General features: G+C 43.5%; 1 protein-coding gene across 7 annotated transcripts in view; it reads left to right on the top strand.

Moving 5' to 3' along the window:
* PHF20 (PHD finger protein 20) overlaps positions 1–26,741 on the top strand; it is a 65,564-nt gene that overhangs the window by 20,499 nt on the left and 18,324 nt on the right. For 5 of the 7 annotated variants that reach the window (XM_071573217.1, XM_071573215.1, XM_071573218.1 and 2 more), the window contains 7 exons: positions 2,628–3,015; positions 3,818–3,925; positions 4,852–5,028; positions 6,432–6,605; positions 13,468–13,746; positions 21,850–22,029; positions 25,040–25,138. In XM_071573217.1, the coding sequence (XP_071429318.1) occupies positions 2,628–3,015; positions 3,818–3,925; positions 4,852–5,028; positions 6,432–6,605; positions 13,468–13,746; positions 21,850–22,029; positions 25,040–25,138 (1,405 nt within the window). The remainder of the gene's footprint in view (positions 1–2,627; positions 3,016–3,817; positions 3,926–4,851; positions 5,029–6,431; positions 6,606–13,467; positions 13,747–21,849; positions 22,030–25,039; positions 25,139–26,741) is intronic. The other 2 variants (XM_071573219.1, XM_071573220.1) reach the window with 2 other exon arrangements.

Below are 26,741 nucleotides of genomic sequence, written 5' to 3'. Positions count from 1 at the left end.
TATAAGTGATGCAAGTGAAATCTGTCACTGGTATGAAGAGCTGTGCCATTCCTTGGACAGTGCCAGATTTCTGTATCTGCCAGACTGGGAGGGAAAACTATTTCAGATTTGCCACAAAGTGCCCTCAGTAGCTTTTAGAGGGTCATTGTTTGCCTGCTTGAATGTTGACTGATACTCAAGAGAGAACTACCTGCAGAATCCTCATTGCCATAAGAAATATTTCTACCATATTTAGCATTAAATACGTGAAGCTGAACAATCTGAAGAAATATTCTGCATAAGAAAACCAAAATATTTTGTCTCTCCTTTAGGGAGTTTCATGTTTCTGCATAGCATTGGAAAGTTTTTGAAAGGAGCTGAAGGGTTGTTTTTTTTCTCCATTTAACCACTGGCTGAGAAGGTTTCTCTTAGCCCAAGGACATTTTTTCTGTCCTTCAACATAAAGTGAGTGTTTCCTGGTGAGCTTTGTTTATAGAACCAGAAGTAGTTTAGAGAAAGACTTGAGCCCCTGGAGAGCTCAAGATTCAGATAGGAATGGGAGCTGCCTGCGGTGTGGATTCAGGAACAGCAGTAATGTAGCAGCATGTTGGACATGGAGGGCAGGCTCTTGTTCTGCTCTTCAGAAAGAGACCTGGGCCATGAAGGCACACATGGCTCCTATCTTAGTAGTTATTAAGGCAAAAAAAGGCTCCTGATTCCTGAAGGGAGCCACAGAAGTGTTCGTGATGCCATTGGTGAGAGTTGCTGTGTCCCTGTGCAGAGGGTGTGACAGGCTGTGTTAGGCAGGGATGGTACAATACCCATGCCTTGCCCCAGTGAATGTGCCTGTGCAAAGACACGCAGCTCTGAAGGGATCAGGAACATCAAGAGGTGACTCACACATACTGTGGTCATGGTTCAGCTTCTTAAGAATATTTTGACTGAGATGGCTTGTGAGTGTTCCAGTAGCACATGCTTTGTTCAAGTCAAGTGGTTCTGTGAGCAGCAGAACCTGTGAGCTGCAACATAGTGCCTGAGGGTTGTGTTTTGAGTTGTGGGTTGTTGGGGGTTTTTTGTTGTTGTTTCTGGGGGGGTTGTGTTTTTTGGGGGGATGGGGTTGTTGTTGCTTTTTTTTATAATGCTGAGTTTCCACTGAAGCTTCACCCATACCTGTGGCACTTAAGGAATTTAGAGAAGACAGATTTTTATCATGTCTGGTAAAGGGGATGCTCAGGCACCTAAAAAGGTGAAAAACTTTATCTCATTTGCCCAAGTGTTTTCATGAAATACACAGCAATTTGATTTCACACTTTAAACGGTGGGGGTTTTTTTAATCACATCTGTACCAAGTATGGTTGAAATAATACAGAGGGTGAAGCAGAGTTTGCATGTTCACCATTTTACTGCATCAATATTATGTCAGAGGGTTATGATCTGAAAATACCTTAAAAGGTATCAGTTCATATAAGCCACGTATAGCCAGGAAGATTGGGATGGGAAGAAGCAGATGTAGTGCAGTACAAGGACATGGTGAGTCAGCTGTTCTCAGAGTTTTTTATAGCTCAAACCAACTGTTTCACTTTGTTTCCCCAAAGAGTTATCGAAGTATTTAGCCTTTGCTGTCCTCTGATCCTGGTCCCAAGTTGAAGCTTCTTGTGCCCTGCAGACCTATGTCTGGCAAGGAGTGTGGTTGCTCCTTAGTGCCTCAAGGTATTAGGCAACAGGAAGAGAAAAGTTAGTTGAACTAAAGGCAGTGGTGGCACATGACCAAATAAAAATTAGTAATCCAGGTGCAAAGCTAGAAGGTTTTGTTTGTCTGGGGCAGCCTGTAGCAGGATCATGGGAAGGGCAAAACAACTAAAATCAGCATCTGCCATCCTCCCCCTTCGCAGGGGTGTAGGTGTGATGCGTGATCACAAAAGGGGAAGGACATGAAGGACCAGTGAGCTGCTGGTGCAGAGTGTTCTTCCTGGTCTAGTCTTCTCCAAGAAGAGCTGCAAGGAAATGAGGTGCCAATTGGATATTGCATCAGTCCATGCTGGCCAGGGACTCGTAAGGATTTTCATGTCCTCTCCTGCTGAACACAAATTATGGAAAAAGTTGACAATGTTGGGTTTAAGTTTAAACATGTCAGTTCTAACGTCACATGGTTCCTGATGGTTGCAGTTGCTTTACATGACTCTGCCTAGCAGTTTCAGCAGCAGTGGTAAGTACAAGCTGACTGCAGGTCTGTTTGGAGTGAGACTCTTCTGTGAAAGGAAAGCAGTCCCACTGGTGGAGCTGTTTGCCCTTCTCTGTGCTCCGACTCCCGTTCCTTCTGCAGTGTCCCGAGCAGACTTTAAGTAGTACTACACAAGTGAGTGACCCAACCTGCACCTGAGAACTGAAGAACAGCACATCTTTCTGCCACTGAGCTGTGAAGAATGGATGTGTTGCACTTTGCTGTTTGTGCACTGTACTGTTGCACTGTCCTGTAGATGGTTCACGAGCTCATGTGCCTCTGAGTTTTAACCTGGGAGTTGCAATAGAGCATGTACTTATATCCTTGGAAAAATTGGCGAAGGATGCAGGTCTGCTCAATACAAAGCAGAGGGGTGTCTTTCAGACTGCAATAAGTTGATTTTCTTACGTCATTCTCTTTATGCTAGAATATTGTGGGTGATGCCAAGCCTAAGGAAAGAGGTAATGAAATTCCGTCATCTCCTGAAAACCGGGAGAAATTTAAAGAGCAGAGGAAAGCAGCAGGTAATGCAAAGAAAGACGAAGATGAAAAGACATTAAAGACTGAGAAACGAGTTAAACAACCTGAAAAAGAGGGAAAATTTGTAGTCATCTTGGAAAAAAGCAAGGTCTCAGAAAAGAATATATCTAAGAATGGAAAAGAAGATAAAGAGAATATATCAGAGAATGATATGGAATATTCAGTAGATACACAAATTGAGAAGAAGCCTGAGAATGACAATGTAAAGAGTCCACAGGAAAACACAAAAGAACCTAAACGAAAGCGTGGCAGACCACCAATAACACCTCCAACAGGTACGTAGCTAAGCTTGAATGTTAAGGCCATGGATCAGAACACTTCTAAACTTTCCCAAAGAAATGAGAAATGTCTTTAAAGCAGTAGATGTGAAGGATCAAAGGACCTCACACAATGAACCATTATGGTTTTAGGTAGAATGCCCTTTATTGATACACTGCAAGCTGTTTATAAAGGGTCAAAGCTACGTGCTAATTTGTTATAGTAATTCTCAAACCATAAAGCACCATTTCTTATTGGTTCTATTCCATATCTCACAAGTCCAGTGTTTTGATAAAACATCCTAATGGTTCCCAGGTGAATCTCAGGAGTCCTGTGAGTAACTTCCAAGAGTTGCTGTGTGAACTTGTGGGGAGTGATTTCTTCTTTACCACTCAGCAGCAGCTGTGCCTTTGTTTATTCTTTGCTGGTAGCTGCTTCAGTCTCACAGTCCATACAGTCTGGATCACTCACATGGCCATTTTCTGTGGGAAATTCTTCTACGTATCTTGCTCTTTCACAGCCTACTGCATCTCTAGAAACTTTTTAAAAATCTGAGGCTCATCTTTGTTTGGGACAGCTGAGAGCATCCTGGTCAGGTGTGGAGCCTCAGTGGTTTGGTCAGGGATTGGGGTTAGGCAAGTGACCTCCATGTGTGGTAAAGCTTGCTTGCAGTAGGATTAAATGCTGGGCTGTGGGCTTCAGAAAACCAGGTGAGGCTGTATTTATGCAAGTCCAGTAGTTTAGGTTGTGAGGCTGTGGAATTTGTGTTGCTGTTCCACAGCTTTGCCTCCAGTCAGTTTTCCTTCTCTGTCCGAGCAGAGCCAAGTTCTCAGACGCTGCAGCCCATCACGTTGGAGTTGCGGCGTCGGAAAATACCGAAAGGAGGGGATGTTCCCTCGAAGCGGCCCAGGATTGAAAAGAACTTGTGTGAGTGTTTCCTGGTATACAACTCTCACACTATTTATGTATATAAAATTTGTCAGGCTTAAGGAGTGGGGAGGGGGAAAAGTCTGTAATACTAACCTTGAACTGTGATAGATGCACTGACTGAAATTCAGCACCTGTTTTTCTTACATTGGCCAGTCATCTGCAGCATCACCATGCTGGAATTCCCTCCTAAATCTTGGAAGCTGGGTTTGGATAAAGGAAGCATTAGGTGGGAGCCTTGATGCAGAAGGTCATAGATGTAGGGGAGGCAGTGATTATATCACCTCTAATATATAGGTTATAAAACCCTTAAAAGTTGTAGAAACTCCTTCGTTAGTAGATGGAGGATCTGCCACATTGCTTGGCAAAGGCACTTCAATACTACATAAATATTTGTGTCACTGCAGCCAAATAGCTGTATCTTGGTGTGCTGTATGTTGAGGCTGAAGAGCTTGAATGTGTTGATGGGGAAAGAAAATGACATTCTCTGTAGTAGTACCATGAGCAAGGAGGTGAGGATCTAAAGAAAGCTCTTTCCCTTCCTTAGGACCACAGAGTCTTGAAACCGCAGTGTGTGTACAATGGGTCTGAGTTCTGTGTGTGAATTCTCACCTGACTCCTGGTATTACTTATGTCTGTGGAGCAGGTGCTGTACCAGATGCTGATCGTACTTCAGGTCTGTTACTAGAAGAAAAAAGTTGAGAGCTCTACATGATTATCTTTCACTGTATTTTTATGCTTATTTATAGCTGTTAAAATTGTAGCTTTTACAGAGGCTTAATCACCCAGGCTTTTTAGCTTTTGCTGTTGACCTCAGTCCTTAAACACACTTTGAAACTGTCACAGGGAGGGGAGAACTTGAAATTTGCTTGGGGCTATTTAGTAATCCTATAACTGGTACCAGTAAATATATATGTCTGTTCCAGCTCAGGAAAAATTGAAGAACTCTTCAGATCATGCTGAGAGAGACCAGATCAGGAGACGATCGTCAAGGCTGTCGTCCAGTATTAGCCATGAGATTTTAAAGACTGATCTTGTCACAACTACTGCAGAAATTCAGCCTTGGAAAGATGCAGTATCTAACCAAAATGAATCTGAGAAGGGTAAGTGGCTTCCTGGTGTGCTCTGCATTCGTGTGGTGAAGTAGTGTGTATTTTCACTTGCTTAACCTGCGGGCTCTGTATCTGCAGTTAAAACCTGATTGCATCAGCGGTGTAGGGAAAACTCATGGAAAGTTTCTGTCTCTCTGCTGCCCTGATTACCTTTTGCTTTTGCTTCCCCTTCCGTCAGTAACACTGGCATTTCCCTTGGGTGGCAGAAGCTTTTCCAGTGGAGCTTAACTGATAACTGACCTTGAAAAAGGGGAGTTCCATAGGTTGAAAAATATCCAAAGAAATAGTTTGGTTCAGTTGTGGGGGTGTTTTTTTTGGGGGGGGGGGGGTTGTGGGGAGGTTTTTTGTTTTGCTTTTTTGAGGGTTTTTTGTTTTGGTTGGTTTGTTTTGTTGGGGTTGGGGTGTTTTTTGGTTGGTTAATTGGCTTGGTTTTGTGTGTGTTTGTGTTTTGTTTGTTTTCCTGTTGTTTGGTTTTGGTTTGGGAGGTATTTGGGGCTATAAACAGCCTGTGTGCTCTAAGCAGGTGTAAATTTAGAGGGTTGCTACAAGTAGCTGTGTTGTAAAAATTGTGTGTGAATCTGTGCTAGTTTGAAGTGGCAGGAGAAATGTGAACTCAGCTCAAACGAGATGATAAGTCAGAGTTACAATTTAATAAAAATTACAATAAATGCAATGATACAAAGAGAAACCTACAAACCCAAAAGTATACCCCTGTTCTGAGCCCCATGTGGTTTCCGAGTCCAGAGTAAAAGGAGGGGAAACCTGTTGGTGAGGATGATGGTCACAGTCCGGTAGAGAGTGGCAGTCACAGTCCTGCTGAGGTTCTGGTCCTTCTCTGGATCCCATGAGTGGTACCAGACGTCCCAGACCCCAAGATTATCTATGCTGAGATTCAGGTGGGAATGCCCAGTACGTCCCCCAGGGTGGGGAGTTTCACAATGGGTGATCTGACTCTGTGAGTCAGGGGATATTTTTTTGGATCTTTGATGGCCCATGAGCAGACATGACCCCTCAAGTGGTGTGGAGGTGCCGATGCCTCCCTGGAGGGGAGTTACCACAGCTGAGTCATTGCTGTGAAAACCCTCTCTCACAGGGGTCTCGAACACCCAGCTCACATCCTGAGGGGTCAGGTGTGCCCTGGGCAGCTGCTGCAAATGGTCCATTGTTAACAGTTCTTGGGAAGTGAATAGAGGGTGTAGAATACACAGCTTTGGTCACACCCACACAATAATAAGCTGGTCCTGGCTGCTCTGACCAGGACAGAATCCAAGAGCAAGCAGTCCGAGAACGGGCTGGTATTTTTCTCCACTGTAATGTCATGAACACCCCCCACAGTGTCCTACAGTATGATTTTGTGTGCATTTTATCAGTGGAAATGTTTTTTCTCATTGTAGCCCAGTTAGAAATTGCAGTTGAACCTGACCAAAGTTTCAGTGAACAAGAATCACCTGGAAAAACATCACAAAGCACAGCACTCAGTACTGATGCCAGTTTGCAGGAAGAAAAAGCTGAAGACACTGAGTCTTCCTCTGTTACTGTCCGAACTCAAGAACCTTCTGCTGCTACAGGTTCAGATTTTTCATATTTAATGTTGATGCATTTCATAATGCAACTGATTCCAGGTGTTTTGTGTTTGTTCAATGTTACTAACAAAAATTGTGTTTTCTTACAATGTTAGCCTTGGTAGAAAATGTATATTTTTATTCCTTGTGGGCTTGGTTTTAACCTTACCCTTTGGTGATGGACAGCAATCTTGTTAAAAGTGGAAATCATAATTTTCAAATGACTGGGTGTAACATTTTTAGCATGAGTGATGAAGTTAACAAATGTTTGTTTCCAGTGTTTGGAATTCTGGATTAAGTTGGACTAATATCTTAAAAGGTCAAATTCTTTTATCCTTTCATGCTGCAGGTATGTGGTAACCTTGCTGTTACTGCAGTCTGGGAATCCTGATTGCACATTTTTATATCCTTATGTTTAGACTGTTTAGAGGCTTTAGTGCAAATTTATGAAATAGTTCAAACATTTCACTGTCTGTCTTAATAATATATATTTTCTGTTTTCTCCTGCCTTGGGAGTGTTCCTACCTTGCTTTTTCAAAGTAAAATTGCCTATGCAGATAGTAGGCTGTGTCAAAATGTGGTGCTATCCTGTGATTGTTTCTCATAATTTTAATCCTTGAATCTACAGCTAAGTGGGGAAACTTGATCTACATACTTCCTATTTTATGCTTGATCAGAAAGGCTGGATTTTCAGTGGAAGAGAGCATTTGTAGAGCTTAGAGTTGCTCAGCATTGTGTGGTAGCTTTGCCCCTGCTTACATGTGTTCTCTTGCACTCACTGCCCTGTGGCAGCACACCTGGGGTGTTCTCTCACTGTCCTGCACCCTCAGTGCAGGAAGGAACTGACCTCTTTCCTTTTGCTCAGACTGCATGTGTAAATGGTCTTTTAGTACTTAGATGTTAGAACTCTTATGATGTTGGTCTCCTTCAGCTGTTGCTGAGCATTTGTAATTTGGGTTCAAACCCATGAGAGTTCCAGCTGAGTGTGTAATCCCTGCTCTGTGGTGTCAGTCCCACTGATGGGCTGTGTGGGCTGTGGCCTTTGCTGCCCCATCAGGCACAGGCAGGAGGGCTGTGGGGACAGGCTGGCTCACACCTGCCCAAAGGCTCTGCCACAGCTCCAGCAGTCTTGTTCCTGGCACTGCTGTCAAGACTTGACCAAGCTGGACTGAAGTTAAATCAGGAATATGCACTCACATTGAATTCTGACCTCAACATTGTGGTGTTATGTAAAAATCCACACTTCTGAGCCTGGATTTTTTTTTTTAATTAGAGCCATGTCATGTACAATTAGAAATGCCAGACATGCACCTGGATGAACATCTGGATGTGGCAAACAGGTGTTTTTATTGGAGAGAACTCATAAGAGGAATAAATTCTGGACTGGGTCTTTTTGAGTAAATACTGTCAGCTGAAATCAAAGAGCAAAAATCTGCATTTCCATACTTAACCAACATTAAAAATGTGTGACCTCAGCACTGTCTATAACTACCTGAAGGGAAGTTCTGGCCAGGTGGGGGTTGGTCTCTTCTCCCAGGCACTCAGCAATAGGACAAGGGGGCACGATGAGCTCAAGCTCTGCCAGGGGAAATTGGAGATCAGAAGAAAATTCTTTCCAGAGAGAATAATAAGGCATTGGAATGGGCTGCCTAGAGAGGGGGTGGATTCCCCATCCCTGGAGGTTTTTCAGCTGAGCTTGGCCGTGGCACTGAGTGCCATGATCTGGTAAAGGGACTGGAGTTTGACCGAGGGTTGGACTTGATGATCTCAGAGGTCTTTTCCAACCCAATCCAATCTGTGATGCTATTCTCTGATTAATGAGCAGTTTATTGTGACAAGAGTTCTAAAATTCCTAGAGTCCATTACTGATAAATCCTTTGTAGTTAAATGTGCATCTGTTTCCCTCTACATACTCTGCCTTGCTCATGGGACCATACCAGTACAGCCCAGTGCTCATGAGCTGCCTGGTGGGAGAACAGCAGGGCTTGGTCGTTCACTGGTAGTGGTGGGTGTGTGTGTGTGGCAGTGACAGAGGCCTCTGGATGGGATCTGAAAATCACCAGTGGGTTCTTGCTCTTGCAGAAGGGGTAGGTGTCACACAGGCTGAGCATGTTGTCTCAGAAAACAGCTGGTGTTGAAACCTGAGAGCTGTTACCTCATCTGGGGGGGATTATCAAGGGAGCAGATACACAGGTCTCCAGATACAGTAACACACAGTTATGCTTGTTACGCACTCAGCCTGTGGTGTGTATCAAAGAGATCTGGGGCTTGGGAAGGGGGGGGTTCCTTGTCAGAGGAGGTGGTGCAGGAGGACCATGGGGGTGCTAATTGCATGCAAGATTCCCATAAAATGCAGCATGGAAGTTCAGTTCAAGAGTAACTTCTGATACATAGAACAAGTACAATATTGTAACCCAGGACTCACATTTTTGTTTATAGGCTTCAATTCTAGTCACTTGGGAATTCATTCTCCTCCTAGGAAAGTAGGAAAATACTCCACAACATAATAATAATAATGTTAATAACCTTTATTTTCCTCAGTGTGGTGTGTTAGTGTTGCTTTGGCATTAGTGAGTAATGCACCCTGGTAGTACTAGTTTTACCTTGCATGATGTATGGGGAGAACATGATTTGTATGGCATTTGAGTATCAGGAATTTTTAATAACAAAGTGTTCTTTTTTAAAGGGTTTTTTTTCAGTGACTGGTTGGTAGAGGATTGAAGATTCATGGTAGTTACAGACATAACAGCAAACACAATCTGGAGTCTTTTTATGATTGTGATGTTTTAAAATTTGTGTGTTTCTAATGTGTTCTGAAAGGGCAAGACAGCATTTCTTGTCATAACTTTAGTTCCTTTCTAAAATTTTTCAACAAAATTCTCATTAATGACATGTGCAAGAAGATAAAAATCCTGTTCTGCTGGCTGTTGGTGCATCTAAGGGCAAGGGACCAGAATTGGTGATCAGAATTTAGGTAAATCAAGGTGTCTTCCAAAAAAGGGATGTCAGTGTGGTCACAAATGTTTGCAGCCAGTTAAAGCTCTGTTTCATGTGTCTGGCAACAGGCTTAGGGGCACTCCACAGCAGCACTGTTTACTCTTCCAAGCTGAGTGGACTTCACAGGTGAGCTGCCTTTGCTTTGCACAGATCTGTTATCGTGTTTTTAGTTGTATTTCCCAGCACTCTTAAAATTACTTCTTTATTTGCACAGACTTGTGTCAGGGATTCCATTTGCCTTACACTTAGACATGTTTTTTCTAGTGATGTTGCTCTTAGCTTTGGGGTTCAGTTGAGGAGGAGCATCCATGTGAGAGAGCTGTTTATCCTGCAGCTCACCTGGGTGGGCTTTGATCGCCTCAAGGCAGGGTCAGAGTTGTCACTTTGAGCCTCACAATGTGGTAGGTGAGTAAGTCATCCTGCCTTGCTCACTCTGAGCTCCTGCAGTGAGGGCACCACAAGCTGCTCAGTGTTTGTTACACCTCACAGTGCAGGCAAAGCCCACCTGGCCTCCTGTAGAGGTGCCCTGGGCTGCACAGTGGGGCACTGCACAGATTCCCTGGTTTCATTGATACACATTCAGTTCCAGCACAGGGAGAAAATAGTGAGTGGAGGGTCATAGGAAATACTGTCTGGAGTAGTTCTTGCAACCCCAAGTGATGTTACAAGCTCAAAAATCACAGCGTTATGAATGTGTAATGATCTGTGACTATTGGTGCTGTATGTATTTGTTACACAAGGCATCTTCTTGTGGGGATTCTGGATGCAGTGGAAATGTTTGGAAGCTGCCCTTGCTTAAAACAGGTTGAGAAGAGCAATTAAGCAAGGTGTTTTTTGTTTCACAACTGAGATCTTGAAAGGAAGAGGGTTTTGAAAATAAAGGAAGAAATGTTGTTTGAGAACTGAAGTGATGAACAGGAACACTTGGTGAGCTCAGGAAAAACAATATTTCAGAAGAAACAAGTTGAAAGAAATAAATAATTAGTGAGGACCACCCTTGCCCAGGATGAGAAGTGGTCCAGAGCACAGTGTGAAAACTGTCAGGAAGGTCATGGTAACAAACATTGTGTAGATAATGCACCAGAGAACGTGTGTGCTCCAGAGCCTCGATGTGTTTAGTTCCACAGCAGGAGAAGAAATAATTTGATCTTCACTTCTAGTATTTCTTTGGAGACCAGAAAATAGAGACTGGCAGTCTCCTCAGTTTAGCAGTTTACTGTTCACTTTCCCCTGTGCTCAGAGCACACACCAAGTTCCTCTGAAAAGACAAGTGCCTGAAAATCTGAAGATAATACAGCAAAACTCTGTAGAGACCAGTTTTAATACCATATATTGTGAGCAGAAATTCTGTGTGTAAGGATGGTAACTGCCTCTCTGGGTCCTGGTGTAGGAAGTGATTTTCAGAGCACTGGACTGGGAGCATGGACTCTCCAGAGGCTGCCCTGGGCAGGGAATTTGGGTATCAGCTCCTGCTGTGCCCGGGTGACAGGGAGTTCTGTTGTGTTACTTGTAAAGAGGGAAAGTGCCCCCAGATGTGGTGGGGATGGGAATAATTTAAGCTGGGAATGGTGGGAATAAATTAAGCAATGTGAGACTGTGTGCATTTTTATTACTCTAAATACATTCCTTTTGCATGTTGCAGTGAGCTTTTTGTTTGCTTTCCTCCCGTTTGCCCCACGCCTTTGTTACCTCTTACTTCTAAGCTTCAGCTAACATGGTCCTGTCCTCTCTTCTAACTTGTAGCAGATCAGTTAGAACCCATTCCCTGTATCTTCTCTGGGGTTTGTCCAGCTCAGTGGAAGGGAATTGCTCTCATCTTACATGCAGGGCCTCATTCTGACAGTTTTGTGGTGGTATAATAGTTTCCCTTGTCATCCCTGTAATGTTTTTTGCTGACTCTTTGGACCCCCTTACTCCCTCCTGCTGCAGTTTTCCCATCTTCATGTTAGTTATTAAATGTAACAAGTTCTCAGCATTCATAATCCTTGAATGCTGATTTTTGGCTTTACAGTCAAGAGAATCCTTCTGGGTTTGCTTTCACTAAACCCACTGACCCTCCCTGCAGTATATTTTCTTTCTCTCTTAATGCAGCTTTTGATGGTCTGAAATACATTTCAATTTCGGTATTGGCAAACTTTGTCATTCTGCAGGTGTGGTTCAGTAGTCTGGCTTTGCTGAAGTCTTACTGATGTCCCTGTCAGCACATTCTGAACATGACTGTGCCAGTGTCTTCCTCCTGGTCGTTACTGCTGTGAAACACCCAAAAGCAGTGTCTTCATTTGTACTATTTCCTTATGCAAATTCACTGAGTATTCTTTGTTTTAACCAGCCTGCTGTGCATATGACTTAATCTTTCCCTGTACATCAGCCTCCATTCCTGGTGTTCTCTCTGTGTTCAGGCTTTGTTTCTGTGTCCCAGCACAGCCCTTGCAGCAGAGTGTGCCCCAGGTGCACTGTCTGGGCTGCCTCTGGCTGACAGAACCTCTGTGTCTGCAGCTCCCGAACGGTGGTGTTGCTGCTTGCTGAGAACTTGTACACAAGCTGTGCTGTGCTTTTATCCCAAGGCTGTGCTGGCACTCCCTTTAACACTCCCTTCAGTGCCTTCCTGCATATCTGCACTTGTAGAAAATCTTATTCTTGTTCTTAATGTTTTGGGTCCTTTTGTCCCTTGCTTTTTGAGCTACTTCCAATGTCACCTCCTCATTCTCATTCATTGCTGCATTCCTTCATTCACTGCTGCTGGGTCTGGGTCTGGTCTGTAAACACTTCTTGCTTAATCCCACGAGCGTAAAATACTTGTAACTGTGAAAATAATATTTTAGTAGTGACAAAACAAACTGAAAAATTGTATTTGGAACCTGCTTCTTAGAAATGACACCTTTTTTCCATTGTCTTGTAGCTGGAGAGGTGTGTTCTGGTTGTGTGTCTTGGTGATGAATGATTGCATGGAGCTCTTTGTGATGAGTGTTTCCTGATTTCACCCCTCCTGTGTTCTGGTGAGAACAGGGACTGGTGACAATAATCTGATTCAGTTCAAAATGTTTCTTTTGTATGTTTCTTAGCAAAAAAATGAATTAAATGTTTCTGAAATGCTAGAACTCGAAGTTTACCAGGTCCATTTAGATACAGCCTTAGGTTGCACACCAGTGCTCTGTAAAACAGTTGCCTTAAAACCTTATTTCCTTTGAGCCTGAAGGGTTTCCGTGGTGTTTTGGAGAAACGAGGTAACTGTAGCTTGTAGGGGACATTATGTAACAGGTGCGGGCAAGTTCCCTTCTGCTTAGTTTCATGGCTTCATTGCAGCTTCAAAATTGAAATAAATTTCAGTTTTACTTGAAGAATGTTTCTCTGACATCCTGCTTGCATTGTCCTTGGGAACCGCCAGGCCTCAGTGGTGAGACCCAGAGGGCAGGTGGCACAGGAATTGATAGCAGAGAAGCAGAACTATTTTCCTTGAAAGTGCTTTCACCAAAGGTGTGAATAGTTGCAAAAAATTAAATAAATACTTTATAGAACACTGACTTAGAGACATACTCTCTATTGATTCAGTCTTTTATCTGTAGGAGCACTATACACTGATATCAGCTGTTGGACAGGGGACTCAGGGAAGCAAAATGTTGTTTTCTAAGAGTAACTTACTCATAAAATCACTGGTGTCATGACAACCAATTTTAAGAGCAGAGTAGGGCAGTTTTCCCTTTAAAGCTATTGATCTTAAAGGCAGATAAAGCATTAACATTTTATTTTTAGCATTTCATGGCTAGTATATTTGAATGCATGCTTACTTAACTTTTTTGTTGTTTTAAGTTTAGGAAACCATTTGATAAATATAGCAAATGCATGGGGGAATTTATCTGTTTTGTTCTTACAGTAACAAAACCTTGTAGGAGAACAGACTTTCTTGCATCAAAAAAAGCTGCAACTGTTGACCAGGATCACAAGTTTAGATGCAAGTTCTTGGACTGTTCAAAATCCTTCCGCAAAGCCAAGTTATTGCATTATCACATGAAGTACTTTCATGGAGTGGAGAAGGCTGCAGAATCACAGCAGAACCCTGTAAAAAGAAATATTCAAACCAGAGCTTCTTTGGCTTCTGAAAAAGCTAATCAAGAAAGGTCAAAAAGAGGACGGACCACAGCTGGGTCACTGTGTAAGTATGGTGCTGATCGTGTCCTTTTTTTAACAGCAGCAGGCAGGACAGGTGGAAAAGAACAGAAATGGGTGTTCTTTTGGATTGAAGTCTCTCTAGGGCTCCATCTTAGCATTTTTCTGTGTGGAGAAGAAACATGGTATGTGTGAACATGGTGTTTTAGAGAACATAATACTGAAGAAATTCCCTTCTCTAGAAATACAGATAATCTTCTGGTAAAGAACCCACTATGCAGCTTCTCTTGTTTTTTTGTAGCAGCTCCCTTGCTCTGTTCTTTTTTAAAAACTACAATTCCCCGAGTTTCTGGCTTGATTTTTATTTTTCTCCTGGCTTGACAAGTAGTATTGGTTGAAGACTTGTGTCCTTTTCTGCGTTAGGGAAAAAGTCTGGGTAACTCCAGTTCTGTCCTATTTCTTCCTTGGTCTTTACATTTCATGGTCTGCCTTCAAGTACATGCCTGGCTGGAAATCCAGTTCCTGCAGTATTTACTGTTCTGTGGGCTGAAAAGTCTTAGTGTTGAACAAATGCACTTGTTTCAGCTGTGCTTGGAAAAGATCCTCACACCACAGTTGGGTAATGGAAAGGAATAAAAACATAACGGTGAGCAAAAAACCCAAATCAACCCCCAAAAAGGAATGTGTGGGTTACAACTTTGCAGTCTGCACAATCACATTCATTTCTGTTTCCCCCTGTTCTCTGAAGCCCTTTCTGCCCAGTGCCTGGCCTGACACCTGAGTGGCAGTCCTGGTCTAGTGTGAGCTGCAGGGGTATTTTTGATAACCTGTCCAAACTTTGCTCGTGGACTGATGTCTCTTTGTTCTGCAGGTCCAGAAAACCAGGTACGTGTTCTGTCTTTTCACTGAGCCTCTTTTATAAAATCCAGCTCTCTCCTTGCAGAGTTCCCTGGCCTCTTTTGTCTTTGCATTTCATCTTTGAGTAATACTCTGTTTAAGAATTTCAGTCTTACAAGTTGCCCACAGAGCTCCAGCTCACCACAGAAGAATTTATCTTGCACTTTGCTTCGTGGCTGCTTTTCCTAATGAGGCCAGAAAATCATTTTTCACTTGGACTACTTCTAGTTCCTAAAAGGATCAGTGTAAACAGATCATAAACAGTAAATCCCAAATACTTCTGTAACTTTAAATCCTGCAAAGGCATAAGATTGGATTATTTACAGGCAGTTTTCTTTCAGTGCATTAGGTTGTGACAGCTCGGTGTGTTGTGCTCTGCAGCCCTGCGCTGAACCTGAGTGCTGCCTTGAGGAGCACACCTGAGCCCAGCAGCTTGCTGATGTCTGCTGGCAACTGCACAGGGCTCAGAACAGGCTTTGTGCCTGCCAGGTGCTTCTCCATAACCAAACTTCTGTTTGGCTCTTCCTAACTGCACAATTATTTTGATTTGTGAAGGTGTTTTCCTGTGATTGTCTTGGATGCACCAACTAGTGATGTGACTCAATATCTTGACCCTCCCGTTTATCTTTCCAGGGCACACAGTTGCTTTGATGTCATCATCTTGTCATAATTCCTTGTGGTGTTGAGATGTAACTGTGTTTTGCTTATTTGAAGCCCTCAGCCCCCTCATTCCCTGTTTGTGATGGGTGCTTTCCCCTGGATCATTTCCCAGCACCCCACTGCACTCAGCCCTGGGTGTGCTGGCAGCTGCTGAGCAGCACAGCGAGGTGCAGGGCGGCTGTTCACAGCCCAAACCTGCTGGTGTGGAGCCACACTAAGGTTTCTCTAGATGAGGAAAAGTAATGTCATTATATATTAATTATATTGTATGGCTGACACCAAGTGCCATTGTTTTTTAACTCCATGTATTTTTTATTTCTCCAGTTTTTGTTGTGGTGGTACCACGCAGCCTAAAACAGAGTTCAGGGGGTTTATGAGCTCCAACTGTTGTATTTGAAGGCACATATAGGAAGCCAAGTCTGCTAAGCAAGAATTTCTGTGTGCTGAACACTTTTATGTCACCTTTTCAAAGGCTTTTCAGGATGTCCTGCTTCAAGTGAGGGCTTTTGAATCCATAGTTCAATCAGGTACACGGTGGGTCTACTTGTCATCTTTACAATCCTTTGTGAGCAAAAATTATCCTTTTCAAAGAATGTGTTTAGATACCTTTGGTACAAATGTGCTTTTCTTGTACTTCACTATATTAAGTTGATTTTAGTGCTTAAGAAAAGGTGAGAATTTCTAACAGATGAAGCTTCAGAAATTGTTAATCTTGTTATTCCATAAGCTTGAAGATGCTCTTGCTTTAGAAGCTTTGTCTCACAAGTTTTATTGTAGAGTTCTGGGACTCCTTACTGTTTCTCCTACCTAAAAGTAAATAAATGGTGGGGGTAGTCTGTTACTTGATTTACAGTGAAAATACTTACTGTTCCTAAAGTTCTAGAAAAATGTGCAATATTCAGAACAGCAGCAAAACCTTTTCCATGCAATGCTTAAAATTAGAATTTCAACACATAAAAAAGAAGATGCATATAAGAGGTCTTCAGTTACCATGTTGTGGGATGGAACAATTTAAGTGTAATTGCTTTGCAGTAAAGTGGAGGCTCTGAAATTTCAATATCAGAAGTGTAAGCTGTGCCACTTGGCATTGACATCAAAGCTTAAGTGAGCTGGAAAGGTTCATGTGGACTGATTTGTCTTGTCTCTCCCTTCTTCCAAAGAAGGATCTTGCCTTTTGCAGTGGCAAATCTGACAGCTCTGTAAGTTCTGTAGTGACTGAGCAGAGGGGCAGGAACTACCATTGCCTGCAGCTTGTATTTTACATACACTCTACAGAATATGCCTGAACAGAAGGACTAGGACTTAATGCCCGTGGGATGTGTTCAGGCAAAACTGTTTTGAAATTTGGAAATATTATGAGATTATTATGATGAAGGAGCTCTTCCCCCAGGCCCATGTGACACCTCCACGAGCTGCTGCTCTTGGTCTTCAGGAAAAGACTGTTCCTACAGAGAGGAGACTGTTGGCTTTGTGTGCCCCTGGGCCACTGGAGGGGCAGGTGTTCCTGCCCCCAGCACTCAGGCTGCTTTACCCTCAGCAGGTGCATTGCAGAGTCACTGCAGGCCTGCACAAATGTGTGCTGGGGCATAAGCTTAAAGGAGGCTTTTTGGGCCTGGGCCACAGATGACTTCTTAAAGTCAGTCTTAGGCAAAAGAATTAGTTAAGTTTTTTTACAGTTCACATTGAGATGTTCTATCAGATTTATTGCTTGGAAATTGAATGTGGTGGAGTATCTGTGAAAATTTTCATCAGTTTGTTACTTGTTGATTACTGCAATAAAAAAAATGGAGTAGAACTGGTTTCCATGCCCATATGCATTAGTCTTAAGAAAGGCTTTTTCTTTGTAGTCCTTTCTCTTTTGCTGCAGAGCCCTTTAGTTTGCTGTTCAAGTATGTCCTCACACACTGTGGCTTCTACAGACACTTATTGTAAACGACTTTCTCTGAAGGTACCGGTTTTCTCCTTCAGATATGTCTGCTGTCCATGTTATTTTATGTAAAGTGCCAGCAAAAGGTTTTTCTTAACAGAGATTGGTGTTTCCTGACCTAGACCACTCCAAGGGCACAAAGCATGAAATATCTTCATTTCATTCTTTCTACCTGCAACTCCTAATTTGAACATCTCAACTTCGAGTTTTTCTGAATTGGTGGCTTTCATTTTTTAGTAAAATCTCTACATTTTGAGGTTCAGCAAAATGTAGGTCATTCCTTTGTGTTGAACATGTTTTCTGAAATCTGAAAGTCAAGCCTTGAGTGCTGACACTGCTGATGTGCCCCTCGTTGTACCTTGGTGAGCCTCTGTACCTGCTGAGTGCTGGAGGGTTCTCAGGAGACTCATTAGACGTGAACAGGGAGGGGAGTTGATAACCTGTGCAAGGAGGTGCCATCAGAGGTGATTGGTGTGTTCTTATGCTCTTAATAACCCCTTGGTGATGCAGACAGACCTTACACTGCCCTCAGCACAGTTGTCCTGGCAGGAACCTGATCAGTTGATGCCCATTCACTCCTTGGACATTGTTCGGCTCCCCTGAGGAGCTTTACTCCTAATGGAAGCTAAACTCAGTTTTGGGACTTGGAAAATGCTGTACAGTACCAGGCTCCAGTCTGGTGTGTGGGTGTATAACAGTAGCCTTGGTCTGGCAAGTTGGTGCCAGGCTTGGCTCTGCTGTGTTCCTTGCCATGAGGAAGAAAAGAAAGGAACAGATCTGCAATTTGTAGTTTGGAGACTGTAGAAAATCTGTTCCTACTGTGGAGTTCATAAAAGGCAATTAGAGAAGGAAAAAGTGTTTTGTCAGTATGTTTAATTTTTTTTACATAACTTATAACTTCATTGTTAGAAAATCCTGCCTACTTAAGGTTAACTACAGTATGTCCTGTTAGTGCATAAATTACTTAATGCATGAATTCTTTACGTGAATGGATGCAAAGAAAACAGTGGCTTTGTCCTTACTTATGTTACTGATGAGATCTGAATCATGCATGGATAGGGTTGGCAAACTTGCTTTGACAGCCTAAACATCTCAGGCATCTGTTTATCACTGGTATCTGTTCACAGGTGACCCTCTGGCCTGTGGTGTAGTGATTGTTGGGTTAATCCTTTGGGACATTTTCCTGTGCCCTCTGAATTCTGGCTGCCTCTTGGCTGGGCACTGGGGTGTGCATGGGGATCTGCACACACAGGGCCTTTCCTGGCAGCAGCTGAGGATCTGCACTGGCACCCTCCTTGTTCTGCAGTATTACTGATACTCACTGGCTTACCTTGACAGCACTGCCTTTGGTTTGTGAGGGTGGCTGTGAGTCAAGATGATCGGTGGTCTTTCAGTTCTTGGAAACATTGTTGGATATTCTCAGCAAATGGTCTGACAGTTGTGGATGGTGAGCACTGTCTGGTTCACAGCACTTGGGAATGCAGTCTCTGCTTCCTGGGAATGCTGAGTTGCCTCCTTACCTGGAGCTGGACGCCAGTGTTGAGGGGACAGGGAGCTATGGACAGCAGGCCTTGGTTCTCTGGAGCTCTGTCCATGTGGTTTCTGCATGATTGAGGTGGTTTCATATCTCAGCTCTGTATTTTTGTTGGTTTATAAGATCTTTCACTGCTTGTGGGTCACCTCTTCATATGGAAGAGGATACTTCTTCTAGGCTCAGGGGAGGGAGGCCTGGAACAATTTCATGCAGAAGGCTGGGGACAGTCAGTCAGCACGGCCCCTGTCTCTTGCTCCTGTTAGCTGGGTTTACTGTCACCTGACCTGGAGATTCATCTGCTCTGGGGTTTAACTGCAATGTCACTGTTGAAGAACTGTGAGGGTGTCACTGCCTGGGTTGTCAGGAGGCTTTTTGTGCCTTTTTTGATTTCCCTGAGGTGGGACCCTGGTGCAGGTGTCTTCATGGGGCTTGCACAGACAGCCTTAGGAAACACGTGGGGGCCTCCTGTGCCCTCCTGATAGGACAGGAGAGTCCAAGAGTGTGGTGCTGCTGTCACTGCAGCCTCCCAGTGCGGGTGACTGTGACTGGGTGCAGACAGAGGAGTGGGAAACCTTCAGGGAGTGAAGGGAGTCAGAGGATGGGGTCAGGTGGCACACCCTGCAGGTGGCACTAATGCAGAAAGTCTGAACGGGGGAATGGGCACGTTCTAAAGCCATGTGCCTAAGTACAAGGTCTGGGTTGTTGTTGTGATGCATAATTGCCCTTGGGTTTTTAGGGGATAATTTTATAAATTGGTTTGAGTTATACTTGCAAGTGGAGAGGAAAAGGGACACTTAAGTATAGAAAGTTTGCAAGTTTGCATCTCCGTGGCATCGCTTTTGATGTTTGCTGTCCCAAAAGTTTAGGGTAAATTTTCAGGATGTGTTTTTTTTATCTCATCCTCTCAAATTTAATCGTAACTATGAAATACATTTCAGAGTGGTTACAGGTGGCTGAAATATCTCACAGAAATGTGTTTACCTGTGAGTCATAAAACACAGGACATATCCTTGGCAAAGCATCTCCTTAAAATTTAGTCTCACAAAACTAAAGAAAGTCAAATGGACACGCAATACAGTTCTGTTCCACCAGGAGCCTGTGTGTGCTGATCTCAGCCCAGGGGCCTTGTGCTCTTTCAAAGACCGGTGGGATCAAGGGGGGTTCTTAAATGTTAATTCATGACATTGAGTTGAGCTGTTGGGAGTGGGGAAGGTTAGGAGGCCTAAATGAAGGTTGTCTGGTTTGTATGGATTTTTGTGTTGTAGCTTTGGGTTTCTCTGAGATGGTGTTCTATAAATATTTTTACAGGTAAGTTGTTGCAGACAATCAGGAAAGCTGGAGAAAGGCTTGTTCATGTGACTTTCTCACCTTGTGCTGCAACAAACCGTTTGCATTTCAGGAAGTTCATTAGGGCACTGATGGTCCCACAGAGGTTACGAAGTACTTGAATCTTATTTCTCAGCTACTGTGTAACAATGGGAAAAAGTTTTCTCTGTCTGAACTGGTGATGTCTTGTTCAACCCTTAGTCATGGAAGTCCTCAGAAGAGCACATTCTGTTAGCAGCGAGTCCTACAAAAAAACACTTGGCTTGGAAACAAACAAGCAAATAAAAACAGCACAAAACCCCACCAAACAAACAAAAAACCACCACAAAACCTCTTTATACTTACTCCTGCAAGAGAAGTTAGTCCTGTTGCAAATGGCAGGTCATGCACATACTGTGCTGTCTTGTCCTATCAAGGAGTATCTTCTGGTTTTGGTAATTCTTCTGGACAAAACCTGTTCCTTTCTACAGTCATGCAGCTCTTGAGGTAAATAAGCACCCAGCAAAAGGCACCAGTGATTTACCTGATGGGACAAAAGACACCTTTTGGAGAGTCTTGTGTAAAAGCTGGGGTTTTGTTTAGCTCCTGTGTTTTGTGGCTGCTGTGAAGCACTGGGGCAGGTGACTGGAAGGTAACAACTTGGTTACAGAAATGGGTATGGATGGCTCCTGTTCTTTTTTTTCTTTGTCCTCCTTACATTCTAATGCAACTTCAGAGTCAGAGGACCAGGGAAAATGTCATCTGATGGCCTTCAGATTCCTGCATCTTGGATTTTCTTTTGCCTGAAGAGATCCACTTGATTATGGAAGCTCTGCAGTGTGCCTTGTTACTGCTTCAGCTTGAAATGTTGAGCAGGACTGGGTATTTGATACTGTTTCTTCTAAGTATGTTCTCTAGGACTTTTTCCTTCCGTCTTCAGTCACTTTCAGGTTCTGTTCAGATTGTCTTAAGTAAAGATGTCCAAGTGGCACATTAATCTTCAGACAAGAAGGAAGTTAACTTAGGTATCCACTGAACTTTTGAGGTGCTTGCGATGATGAAAATCAGCAGGCTGTCTCCTTGGCTGCTGGGTCTCATTGACCAAGATACTCAGTGTCATGCTCCAAAGTGTCAGTGTGCTGGTCCTGTTCAATCTGCTGTACCACCTGCCTTATTGCCTTGGCTTTTGCCATCGTCACCACTCCTCTTGCACGTCCAGGAGTCTTTCTGGAAGAGTTGCTACCTGTAGTTAGGAGAAGGAGACTGACTTGACTCAAATAAAAATGGAATCTCAGGTGAAGCCATTTCTGTATCTCATGATTTTTATAAATTACAGATAGTGATCCTGAATTCTTGCATCTCACTCTCAATTGAAACACTGTTCTTTCAGTGGTATGTATTTAAAAGCTGCTTTATGCCCCTTCTCTGTGCCTCCTTACAAAGCACACCTGAGGACAGGCTGTGCTTCCTCTAATTAAATCAACAGGGCATCTTTTCTCTTGGAGTAACTAATTACCTGACTCATGTCTTTGCCAATTTGAACTGTTTCTTTTTCCATTTTTCTTCAAAGTCACAGTATTTCTGGAAGAACAGAACTTTGGGGAATGCATGTGCATCCACTGTTTCTTTTTGACAGGAAAAACCCCCTCCACAAACCCAGTAAAAGCATTGGAGGTTTTAGCCTTTCAGTCAGGGCCAGGACTGAGTTGAGCAGTGTCTATCAGAAAAGCTCCACATGAACTGCCAGAGCTGCTACTGCTGCTGCTGAGGTAGACTGACTTTTGAAAGTATTTAAAGCTTGGACTTGGTCTTTGTTCTCTTTGTAGATGCTCCTCTACACATAGCCCTAAGGAGTACCCCATATAGAGATGAAAAAATAGAAAAGAGAAGAACTTCAACTCCTGTAAGTGCATTAAATAGTCACCGCCATTCTGTTAGAGACCAAACCAGGACCCACATAGCGAGAGCACTGCGGAGGCCCCGGGAAAGAGACAGAGTGGCACATGGTACGGCTCGGGGTAACAGAGAGGGAAGCTTGGAAAACTGGGGAAGGGGTTAAGCATTGTAAAAAACTGATAATACTGATAGTGTGTGTCCTGTCTGCCTTCTTTTAGAGAGTATAATTCTGTATAAATACACAATATAAAATGTAAGCAGTGTTTTTCACTGTCACTTGGTAACCTTTCTTGACATCTACATTGGGGTTTATTCTTTTCAGTCGGTGGGTAATATTTTTAAGATGTAAAAAGTACTTGAAGTATTAAAGGGCATGAAAAGATTGTTGCTTATTTTTACTCTTTGATACATGAGTCTTAATTCTGTTAAACTGTTGATTGTCCAAAGCATTAATCCTGTATTTACTGAGGTACCTAAACTTAAAATAGGGGTGGGGTGGCCAGTGGGGCACAATGATTTTAGGTGTTTTATTTTGTGGGGTGTTTTTTTAACAATATTTAGCTACTTCTGGTAGTCAACACTTGCTACTAGATGTCTCTGAAGGACTTCACAGCTTCCACTGTTCAGTGTAATAGTGCAAAGCCTGTTTATACTGAAATAACCTATAGTGTAGGGGGGTGGCAGCCCCTAGTGAGTGGGAGGGATGTGTGTGTACACAAGCACAGAAACAATACATATCTTTAAATATTTTATATGTATATCAATAATAAATTATTTCCAGCGTACTTCCAGATTTGCTACATCACCACTTTGGTTCAGATGTGTGGTGAGAATTCGAGTCATGGTGGTGAGGAGAACACAAACAAAATCTGTGCTTGGACTGTTGGCTGTAACAGCCGATCTGTGTCCTGGAGATCATCACCTCAGCTGCCTGTCAGTGTGTTGCTCACAGCAGTGGGGCAGTGCCCAGCACCTCTGCCTGTTCCTGTTTGCTGCCCTCCCTTGTTGGATGAGATCCCTCAGCCTCCTCACTGCTCTGAATCGGTGGGACGGGTCTCAATTGAGAGTGTGGCATTTAAAGATTAAGATGAACTTTCACATGGTGAAGCCTGTGAGTGCTCATCCTGGTCCTCATGAACCTCTGTCATTCAGGAAATTGAAGTCTTACATTTTTGGGGGAAAAAAAAAGGCCAAAGCTGTTAAAAATGTAGTTATTTTGTGCTAAATTTTTAGGATTATTTAAAGCAGTTTATCATTCTGTTTGATCACACAAATCTGTGAGGATGCTCCTAACCTAGACAGTCTCCCTGTCTGGACTTGTGTCAGTAAGAATTCATTACACTCTGGAGTGCTTGTAAGAAACAGTTTGAGACAGCAAGATCCTTCAGTACATGGTGTTTGGAAGACCTGGTGTAACTCTTGAGTACTTGTTCTTTGCAGAGTTTTATTTTCAGGGAGCATGCATGAACTGTGGTGTGCAGTTCAGAAGGTACCTGTACACAGAAATTTGCAAATACTGAGATTTTTTTTTTTATTCAGATTTTAAGATACAGTGGTAAGCCCAAGGGGGAAAAGTGTGGGACAAAGTGACAATCTGTCATATTTTTTGTGGATATATTGACAGTGACTGAGGCAGCTTACTCTGTGTTCTTGGATATCTTAAAACAAATCCAGGAATCTGACCATTTGATTTTCAGTTCCCAAATGAAAGGAAGCAAAATTTTTCTGCCTGTGTTAAGCTCAGTTATTCTCTCTGCCCTTCTGAAAGAATAAAATGGCAGAACTTCCTTGCATCCCTGTGAGCAGGGAGAAGGGAATGGTACCCAGAAGATTCTGAGCACTGGAAAAACAGAAGATGACAGAGGAAAGTCAGAAGGAAGTTGTGCCGAAACCTGACTGGCACCTCTTGATCCCCCTGGAGCTGGGATGAAGGTGCCTTTGTGCTGCCAGTGCAGCCGGGGCAGCAGCTGAGGAGGCAGCAGGCACAGCACCAGCCACGGGCCAGGAGAGCCACATCAAGGACAAAGGAGCAGCAGATGACAAGGACTGAGAGGGTAGGGAGGTGCAGGGCTAAGGAGTCTCTTGAGGCAGAGCTAGTGAGCCTGTCTCCTGCATCCCAGCTGGGAAACGTGGCTGAGGTTTGCAGTTCTCAGGGAGCTGCTCGAGCCATGGATACGCAGCCAGTGCTTTGAGGGGTTCACTGCTGGCACAACACACAGTGCTGCTGGTGTGCTGCACAAGGGGGTACAGACCAGCTGGGGGGCTGAAGGGGTTTGTGCAGGAGATTCCTTACATTGTGGAGTGACTGTAGCTGCCTGTTCTGCTGTCCGTGTCCAGAAGTAGGGATAGGTTTCTGAAAGCGATGGTGAGTGGCTCAGTCAGCAGAGCTTTCTGAGAGCAGAGTAGTTCTGAGGTGCAAGGCATCCCTCTGCAGCAGCTGTGGGTTGCAGCATGGCTGAGTCAGGGTAATTCACTTAAGGGACTGTGTCAGTATCTGGAAATGGTGCTGCAGGGATCTAAATCTGAAAGACAGCAGTTGTAAACAAACACTGAGCTGCACTGCTCTGGAATCATGCCCTGAGCATGGACTTGGGTCACACTCTCAAGTTGTGGTGTGTTTTTAATCCCATAAAATAGGATGAAGAACAGATGCTGAGAGAATAGTAGTTAAAGTTGAACCAGTTGTTTACTCCATTTACAATGAAAGTAAAATATTTGAGGAAGTGAAGTTTTGGGGGTTGGGGTTTTGTTTTTGTCAGGCTTCGTTAAAATGCTACTGAAATGTTCAGCCACAGCAATTTAGAAAGTGGGTACAACAAATCCCTCAGTCTCTTCTTTTTTATAATCTCTGAAGCACATACATAATAAATGGGCAGTGCTGTACAGTCAATTTCTCCCACATGATATTCTAATTTTTTTTTATGGAACTGTCAGATTAGGACGTTAAAATAGACCATGCCAAGTGAGAGCTGGGGATTCTTACACATAAATTTCCTTGGGGTTTTTTTCAGTAAACTGGCCTTGATTGTCCAAAGAAATTGTGGAGGTCTTTAGGAAAATAATAAGTAGAATAAATGTATCTACATTTAAAAACTAACTTGCAATGTTATCTGATTTTAGGGGTTAAAGAACATGAGAAGAACAAAGAAAGAAAATCCAAAGACTATGGAAGATCCAAGTCAAAGAAAAAGAAAAAAAAGAAAAAGAGATCTAAGCCTGGTAAAGCTGATATTTCTTCTGTAGATGAAAATTACTCTTGTTTTGTCACCCAGTTTAGCTCACTTAAGAATGGGCATTGCTTTCTTCACTAGTCTGTTAACTGAATTTATTAACTGGTTAATTTTAAATCGTGGTTGGCAAGGAAATGTTTTTCCTGGTTGAGCTTCACTGTTCATGCTGGATGGCAGCTGGTTGTGGTGGTGCTGCAATGGCACAGAGTGGCTGTCACTGCTCAGCAGGTCTCTCAGTGTGCAGGTCTGGCTCTTCCTTTGCAAATGTGTTTCTGTGCAAGCTTTGTCCTGTTCAGAGGGTGCAGATCCCTTGATTGGTTACCAGGTACCCTGTGTACAGGATATTCTCAGAGGTGTGAGTTAGTGTTGGGGCTCCTGTGTGAATGGTGGAGTTTGGAAACACTGTCTTCCTTTTGTGCTGTTAACACTGTTATTTCTTACATCTTCATTTAGGGTGGGATTTCAGAGCCTGTGACAATGAGTCCTATTAAACCTGTCATAGCCTAAGTTTATTTCTTAAAGGTTGAGTCTCTCTTTTGGAGAGATTAAGTAACACCCTGATACAAAGTGTCTACTCGACTCAGCTGTGTCCCTCTGTCCTGTCTCCTGACCTGCTGTTGCCCTCCATTAAAATGGCTGCAGTACAATGGGCCTTCCCTGTTGGTGTCACCTGCAGAGGCCTGGGAATGCTTTCCTGGGACCACTTTACACTTGGAGCTCCATGTGTAGGCCCAGGGATTGGTGCTGATGGATCCTTCTCTGCTGAAAATGCAGCTGGTTCTGAAAGATTTCTTTGAAATGTTGGAGGATCCAAGTGTGGCCCCTTTGAGTGCCATTGGTGGGTGGCTGGGGTGGCTGGTTTGGCACACTCCAACCTGAGGGAGGGGTGCTGTGGAACAAGATCTCCTTCAGGAGGAGTTTCAGAGATGGAAAGAAAATACTTTCTCTGTTTACTGCCATGAGGAAATAGGGCAAGATATTGAGAGAGTGGATGGGAAGAACTATAGCCAACTGACTCAGAATCACGTGATTCTCTGAAACAGATAATTTTAATGAGTCTCTGATGGTATAATTATAATATGCAAAATAAAATTTGTAAATTCATGCACAAATAGTGCCCTCGAGCTGTCAGTCAGACTACTCTTGTGTTTTAAGGTGTTGCTTGCCTTTTTTTGATGTTGCTCTTATGGTTGTTGAGTGCAGGCACTGTGAAGGTTTTCCCCATGTAACTGGAGGGTGCTCTTGGAACCACAGCCAGCCCTGATGCATATCCAGTGTAGGCCATGACATGGGACCTCACAGAGGGACCATCTGAGGGGGTTTCACCACACACTCCTAACCTGGGCTTTACCACCCATGCATCCTGTTCCATAGATAGACTGGGAAAGCAGGAGTGCTTTCTGTCCCTTTGGAAGTCTGTGAGATCAGGGAATGTGTGTGAGGGAGAGGTCTCCAGCCAGCAGCGCTTGTGTGGAAGTGCCTGTGGAGCACAAGCATTTGTGCCCCCGCTCACCCTGAGGAGCAGTGGGGCTGCAGAGGCTGTCACTGGAACCTTCCACTGCTGGCAGCAGTGACTGAGCAGCATCATGTGT

This window comes from Pithys albifrons, chromosome 18, assembly GCF_047495875.1.
Source record: "Pithys albifrons albifrons isolate INPA30051 chromosome 18, PitAlb_v1, whole genome shotgun sequence".
In the NCBI taxonomy this organism is placed as follows: domain Eukaryota; kingdom Metazoa; phylum Chordata; class Aves; order Passeriformes; family Thamnophilidae; genus Pithys; species Pithys albifrons.
Note: the sequence above shows the minus strand (reverse complement) of the source record. Positions and strands in the feature narration are given on the sequence as shown.